This window comes from Chiloscyllium plagiosum, unplaced genomic scaffold, assembly GCF_037043375.1.
Source record: "Chiloscyllium plagiosum isolate Xiang-an unplaced genomic scaffold, Cpla_swu_hap1 HiC_scaffold_22, whole genome shotgun sequence".
Lineage (NCBI taxonomy): Eukaryota > Metazoa > Chordata > Chondrichthyes > Orectolobiformes > Hemiscylliidae > Chiloscyllium > Chiloscyllium plagiosum.
The window spans coordinates 36,421,633-36,429,620 of record NW_028270160.1 but is presented as its reverse complement, the minus strand read 5'-3'; the positions used below and the strand labels follow the sequence as shown (position 1 = coordinate 36,429,620).

Here is a 7,988-nt window from a genome sequence, read left to right as displayed (position 1 = left end):
AAGAGATCCACTCCTACCCCAAATTTAAAGGTGAGCTTCCAATGAAATGGCATTGTCATGGCTTCAAATACTTCATCAGTTCCATCATCATTCCAATCCAATGTATAGCATCTTCTTAGATTAGATTCCCTACAGTGTGGAAACAAACCCTTCAGCCCAACCAGTCCACATTGATGTTCCGAAGAGTAACCCACCCAGACCCATTTCCCTCTGACTAATGCCTCTAACACTTTGGGCAATTTAGCATGCCAATTCCCCTGAACTGCACATCTTTGGACTGTGGGAGGAAACTGGACCATTCGGAGGAAACCCACGCAGACACAGGGAGAATGTGCAAACTCCACACAGACAGTCGCCCAAGATGGAATCGAACCCGGCACCCTGGTGCTGTGAGGCAGCAGTGCTAACTACTGAGCCACCGTGCTGCCCCACCATACATATTCACGTCTAATTCTAACAATCCAATTATATACTTAATCCCTCTTTCCAAAACGCTCCATTAACCTTAGACTTTCAGAAAGGACTCCCAAACCATTATAACGAAACTGGACCCAATTGAAAACAGATGCGCTTTGATGTGCAGTTGCCTGCATGAACTGAAGATGTGCAAACTACAATCCACCTCTGTTCCCATTCTTCTGCAATTACAAAAATAATGGATGCTGGGTCCAGAACTTCAAGAACCAGGACTCCATGCCATTTTGGCAAAGCTGGAGCCCTTGGCCTGTAAAAATGTAAGCTTAACATTTTTATAAATCACAATTCAAATCCATTGGTAAGTCTTTTCATTAAAGAGCAACATATAGATGTAGTATAAGATGACAAGATATGCCAGAGATACAAAATTTATTGTAAAATTAGACTGCTTGCAAGAATTTTGAGTATAAAATACAATTTATGCCAATATACAATCCAAATCGTTGATGTAGATACAGAAAAAATAAAATCTTCCATATCACAATGAGTACTTCCCTGCAACTAATTGCTTTATATTTACTCCCACAAACTACAGACTTATAAAATCATAAAAATATTGGCTCTTCTACTAAAATTTCAGTATAGCATTAATATATTTTCTTTTCCCATCAAGCACTAGAAGCAATTTGCTGAACAAATTATACAGTAAAGATAAAAGCTCAACCTTGCCAAAAGTAAATAAAATAGCAGGAAAATCAAAAACCAATTGTAAAGCAATTTCTGAAATATACATGCAAATACGTGACAAGAATATGACGGGATGCAGGGGTTTTCTATTTTCGAGATCTAGTAGAACGCCCCATTGGCTTAGCTGGTTGTGGCATGGCAGCAAGTTTGATTTTTGGGGAACCATCTCCTTTGCCTATTTTTCTGCCTTGGTTTCTTACATTTCCAGTCACTGTTTCTGTAAAGTAATAGAAAAAATAAAATAATTTAAAAAGAAAAACCTTTAAGTATCAACAATGCACACAAATTAGACAGGGATGGTTAGTAATCTCAAAAAAGGTTCCTCTGGAGAAGAGTGATGACATGATGAATTGCATAATCATGTTCCTATCAAACTAGAGACCAAAACTAGAGACTTGCATTCAAATGCTGTCAAGTATTCAGGCACAAGTTGGAAGAAGTGGATAAATTAGGTTAAAAGATTGATCGTCAGTTAACAATGACAAAAATATAAAAGTATAGGGTGACCACCGTATCCACGGAATCTGTTTCTGCAGGTTCAGTTATCCGTGGTTTACTGCGGGCAGAACATATTAAATGGAACATTCAGAACCAGGGACCGAGGGCTGCCAGGGAGGAAACTTTCTCATTTAAATGAATGGGTTCGCTCCTATTGGCAGTTTCGGGCTTGTGCGGTGGGTCTTGAAACATACCTCCAGTGGATATGGGGGGGGGGGAAGACTACTGTAATTCATAATCCTCAACACATATGCACGCCCTTGAATCAAAACCCTACAGAAAATGGTACAATTATGCCTAACTTAGAGGGGCAAGCATTATTGTACCATTGTCTGCATCAGACCATAAGCATCTCTCATTTACAAAGAGATTCAAGTAACAACGTTCATCAAGCCTGGGGCAAAACAATGAAGTAGGCCCGAGGTGTAAGGGCCAACTGGCATCACTCTGGCCATCTGAGTTCCATAACTAGAAAGGATTGAGTGGGTAAGTGACTAATCAAGCAAGTGACAGATGGAATATAATTTAGGCAAGTATAAAATTATCTTGTTAGGCAAGTTGAATGGAGATTTTGGAAATGAGTGTAAAAGTAATACCGTATTGGAATTTAGAGTTTTCATGTATCCCTGTTCACAAAACACAGATGTTAACATGCAAATATAGCAATCAACTTGGAAGATCAACAGTATGGTCTGGTTTTATAAATTATGTCAGAGAAAAATTATCTCTACGAAATAGTGACCAAAAATAGTAAAATTTAGCATTCAATTGGACAAAGAAGAACTAAAGTCAAAAACTCAGCTACTTCCCTTAAAATGAGCTGTTATAGACTAGGATAAGAGGACTATCCGATGTCATATTAGATGGGCCTATACTCTGGACTTTAGAAGAATGAGACACTATTTCAATGAAGCAATTTCCCCCTAGTTAATAAGGGGGTTGACAAGGTAGATGCTAAAAGGCACCGTCTGTAGGTAGTGTATGCCTAGGACTAGGAATCAGTCTCAGGTGTATGAGTTGGCCATTTCGAACCAAAATGAGAACATTTTCTTTTTTCACTCAATTAAGTTTTGGAATTATTTACATTGGAGGGTTATGATGCTAAGTCATTCAATACATTGAAGGAGTACATATATAGAGAGTAATGCAGACTTGATGTAAAAGTTCAACCTTTATCTAATGAATATTAAAGGCTGTTATAACCTTCCTCCTCCACCTAGTTCTTGTACAATGGAAGATGCCAGATATTCCAATCTATTTACAGACAGATGTATCTGTAATGTGGCCCAAAAAAGTCAAATGTTTGAAATAAAAGGAATTGCGATTTAGTGTAGATAAAAATAGAATTCAACTTGGAATTTAAAAACTTATAACCATTTATATTACAAGCATCACCAATATTAAACTTAAGTAAACCTAAACTACCGCTAGCTCTGTAGCATTTAATATTCATTCTTAAATGCCCAGAGAGCAGTTAAGAATCATCCACATTGCTCCAGGGGTGTGGAGTCATACGTAGGCCAGACTGGGAGAGGATGGCATTTTATTTCACTAAGGGATGCCAGTGAACCAGACAGTTTTTTTCTGGCGATCAACAATGGATTCATGGTTATCATGAGACTCTTAATTTCAGACTTTAAAAAAAATTAAATTCAAATTCCACCATTTGTCATGGGAGGATTCAAACCAGCGTCCACTGAACACTATCTGGGTCTCTAGATAAACATCTAGTGATAATACTACTAGGCCATTGCTTCCCCAAATATATAACCAATTTTAATGAATTAAAAGCAATTTGTGTTGCTTTAAATTGTTTAAACATGTATTATAAGTTTGTTTTGAATTCCTTAATGACTTGTTTTAGAGAGATGAAAAGTAGTTCTTACCAATTTTTGATTTTTTGGGAGATAAATCGGTCGTTTCTGTAATAGCACGCTTTCCTCTGAGGGTTCTTTTTGATGAACATAAAGGTGCTGGCTGAAGTGAAGCACTAACAACTGACTGATCTGAAATTGGTTCTATTGCTGCAGGCTCACAAGATTTGTTTGCCCTCGTAACTCTCCGAGCTGGTTTTGCAGATTCCACTAACTGGAAGCTGGGATCTTGTGCTTTGCCATTATCTTTCAGCTCATCTTTCCTGGAATGCATCTCCTCAGCACCATTTGTTCGCATTTCAACGTTAGGTCTCCTCCTTTTATCTATTAATTCATTTTTGTCTACTTGAACAATCATATTAGCAGTTTCCTTGTCATTGTTTCGTCCTCTTCTGGCTGTCTTGGTCTTTTCAGATTCAGTAGCTGAATTTACTGTGATTTGTTTCTTTCCAGTTGCATTTACGCTCATCTCCTGACTGATAACAGCTGAAGTGCTTCTTTTAACCCTTCCACGGCCACCCTTTCTGAGAACAGGGTCAACTGCTTCTTCAATTTGTGGCCCTTCATCTGAAAATGCTTGCTCAACAGATACAGCATCTTTCTTAACATTTTTTGTTTTGTTGTTTACATTAGTAACTGGCTTAGGCAGCTTTTTGTCAAAAGATTTTTTTTTCTGAATACCTTCCTCAGTTTGAGTTGCTTCTTTTGAAGTTGTCTTTGACAAATTCAGTTGTTCTGCAGCTTCAAAAAGTGCATTTTCCACTTCAATTTTTGTTTCAATCTCTTTTGCAGATCTTCCCTTTCTAACACCTCTCTTGGGTCGAGTGTTTTCTTTGATTTCACATTCACCTGACAATACTGTATCAGTTTTCTTAGCATCACTCATCACTTCAAAGGCTTTTGCTGCTTCATTAATACTTTCACATTTATTTGCAGTTTGCTTAGCAGCTTGCACATCTCTCACCTTTGCCTTAGATGAATCCATAGCCATTTTACGTTCTTCTTGCCCTGAGGTCCCACTGACTGGAACATGTTGCTCTTCATCATTAGTTGTGATTAATTTCTGCGCTGCTATGTTTCTTTTTGATTTTCTAGATGGCAATTCTTTTACATTTTCTTCCTCAATTTGAGTTAATTTCAGTCTAGCGTTTCCTCTTAGTGGTCTTCTTATTGATGTAGGTGATGGCTTTAAGACTGATTCACTATGTTGACGGGTCTTTTTTGTTGCAGACATTCCTTCCTTAGCATTTTCATATTTATCTTTAGTGAATGCCTTTGATTCACACAAGACATTAGCTTTTCCCCTTTTTGGCCTTCCTTTCTGTTCAGGTGATTCAGGAATTACACATGAATCAGCAATTATTTTGTTGCTTGCACGCTCAGGTACTGCTTTACCTGGTATTTCTATTGACTCCAACGAAGTTTGTGGATTTACTTCTTTTGCAGATTTTCCTCTTCGTGACTTTCTTTCAAGTACAGGAAGCTCTGTTCTCTTAAATATATCTTGCAACATCTCTACTGTACCATCTAATTTGGCAGATGCAATGTTAGAATCCCAGTGTACACTTTTCTTTAATAGTGCTTCATCAAGTTCTTCTTTTCGCAATTTCTTTGCCAGAGCAGATTCCTGTCCAACTTCTTCCAAAAGAAAATCCTGCGGTCCTCTCTTTCCACGTGTGGATCTGGATTTGGAACAAGCCAAGTCTTTTTCAAGTAATTTTAGATTTTCAGAGTTAACTCCATTTTCTTTATCTACCACTTCCTCATTTCTTAAATTATCCTGTAAGACATTTGAGTCCTTTAAGATTTCAGCACGTGTACAGCGTGTTCCTCTCCTCGTGTACCCATCTGTTCTACCAAGTTGCTTTTGTCCCTCAGGTTCTTCAACATTCTTCCTTCTCTTTGATCTTCCTTTTGTAATAAGCACTTTTGGATCTTCAACTGGAAGGTCTTTAACCTCCTTGTCGTTTACGGAGGTTTTTGATGATGCACATTCATTTTTCGTCATCACTAATTCGACATTTTGGACGTTACTAGTTTCCTGCATTGCTAGGTTCAAAGGTGAATTGTCTAATTTTTCATTTTGTATGCATTGAGTTTCCTTCTCATCTTTTGAGGTCTTTGCTATAGGCAAATTTTTCAGTTCAGTAACTTCGATAATTTCAGTTTCCACCTTTCTTCTTTGAAGTCTCTTCCTTGAATTTTTGTGCACCATCTCTTCAACTTGTAGCACTGGAATTTGTCTTTTATCTCGCCTGTAGGTCTTTGCTGAAGTAGAAGGGTCTGTTACTTCATTGTCTTGAATATTTTGGGCTTCTGTCTCATCTTCAGTGCTGTTGACATTTTGAACTATCTTCTTCCCTCTCAATGATTTAATTAACGGTGAAAATAGCTTGTTCAACTCCTCAGCTTTACATGGAGAATCATTTCTAATTGGAGTGGCATTGTTGCTCGGCAATTCTTTCGATTGAACATTGAGAATATTTTGAATTTCATTCTTCCCATTCAACACAGTTACTTCCTCAATTTGATCATGGAGAGCATCTCCTTTGCCTGGAGTAGTTTTATTTGATCTAAGTGACATTTTCACATCAACATCTTGATTGTTGCAGATTTGCTTTCCTTTTGTTGAGGCAGACGGTTGCTTTGATTCAACCTGTGGAATTTCATTCTTCTCTTTCAATAATCTCCTTGCCTGCGATTTCAACACATTTATTTCCTCCATTTGCTCTTGGGGAGACTCTTTTTCCCCTGGCATGGCTTTATTTGATCTAAGCGATATTTTCTCATCAGTTATCAGACTGTGAACTTTCTTCCTTTTTGTTGAGGCAGACAAATCTTCTGACTCAATCGGTTGTATTTCATCCTTTTCTTTCAACAATCTCCGCGTCTGTGGCTTCAACACAGTTACTTCTTCAATTGGCTCATGGGGAGATTCTTTCTCATCTGGTGTGGTCTTGTTCAATGCAACTGACATCTGCACATCAACATCATTAGATTCCTTCTTTGCTAAAGATTTCCTGGTTGAAACCATTTTGCTTACTTCCTCTATGCATTCAACTAAATATCTGCTCTTATTTGGTGTGGCATTCATTGTCATTAGACATTCTTTTGTACCAATTTCGTTTCCTTCCTTCCTTCCTTTTAACGATCTCCTTGCTGGTAAAATTAATTTATTCAATACAGCTTGTCCATCTTTAGATTCTAAAAAAGAAAATAATTTTCAGTGTCAGTACAGATACTATGAATTAATCCTATCCAATTTAATATTTTGTTTTTTGCCAGAACAAACACATGAAGCGATAACGTCAAAACTAAATCTATTTCCTTTTGAACTGTTCTTTTTCCTTCAAACCACACTCACTACACTGATGCTGGCAATTATAACAGAACCTTCAGCCAGTGCAAATTTTGGGTTGGAAACAAATTCAGGTCTCAAAAAAAAAAAAAATGGCTAACATCTAAATCATTGTAATGCCCACTTCCACTCTATGCCTGGAAATTCATATAGAAGTATGGCCCTAATAATTAGTTGCCTGAGATAATGGATCCATAGTATTGCACACACCCCTTGCTCAAAAGTAAGAAATGCTGCCTCCAAATCAGAGAACTGTTAGTTCTCAGTACCAGTAGCACCACAAAAAGCATGTCCAGACCAAGCCAGTGATGGAAGTCAGATAGAATATGTGGGACGGGCTAGTCAGGTTGCCTTGCCTTCAAAGCAGGAGGCAGCAATCAAGAGGTCAGTGGGAAGGGGTTTGAAGAATCACAGCTGAGGGTCATACTTTTTGTTAGGATGCTGTCTGGTCAGACTCAAGGTGCTCGAGCAGGACCGAACACTTCCTTCCCTTGATAGCCAAATTACATGGCATGGGTACTCACCACTGCTGGCAAAATACTACTGCAGCAGAAAAAGGACTTTACTTAAGTACCTCAACCCCAACACAGGCAGTCCACCTGATATTTTCACTGCTCTCAGCAGAATATCAGTGGAGGTGAATAGTGATAGGAATGGAACCCCTGCTATCCTATCGAATTTTATGTCCTCAATCCTGTCTGCCTGCCCCCAGTGAAGAGGGCTACATAATATTTCAGCAGTAGACGCTAGGGTAGGGAATAGAGAAACAACTTTGACATAGAATCCAAATCCACTGGAACCAGATCTTCAGCATGCAGTACAGAATCCACTGAAATCAGGTGATCAGAAAACTGCTCATGGTTTTGAAATAGATCCCATAGGTCATGCCTCCGGTTTAACTATAATAATACATGAAGAGGAGAGGGGAACAATTAAAGAATTCAAGTCAGAACTCTTACCTTTAGAACTTTGGTTAACTAACATTTTAGTTGCAAGGTATCACTTCTACCAGTAGAAAGGTTTTCATCGTTAATAAGGATTCTTTATCCATCAGATTTAGGAATATTAATTAAGCATAAAATTAAATTTCATTC

The 7,988-nt window shown here is 38.0% G+C and overlaps 1 protein-coding gene across 2 annotated transcripts in view; it reads right to left on the bottom strand.

Annotated features, from left to right (window-relative positions):
- Window positions 1–829: 829 nt before the first annotated feature.
- Window positions 830–7,988, bottom strand: part of mki67 (marker of proliferation Ki-67) — a 40,481-nt gene continuing 33,322 nt past the window's right edge. For both annotated transcript variants that reach the window (XM_087998969.1, XM_043712605.2), the window contains exons 15-16: window positions 3,549–6,740; window positions 830–1,381 (exon numbers count right to left, since the gene is read on the bottom strand). In XM_087998969.1, coding sequence (XP_087855095.1) covers window positions 1,251–1,381; window positions 3,549–6,740 — 3,323 coding nt within the window. In that variant the 3' untranslated portion in view covers window positions 830–1,250. The remainder of the gene's footprint in view (window positions 1,382–3,548; window positions 6,741–7,988) is intronic.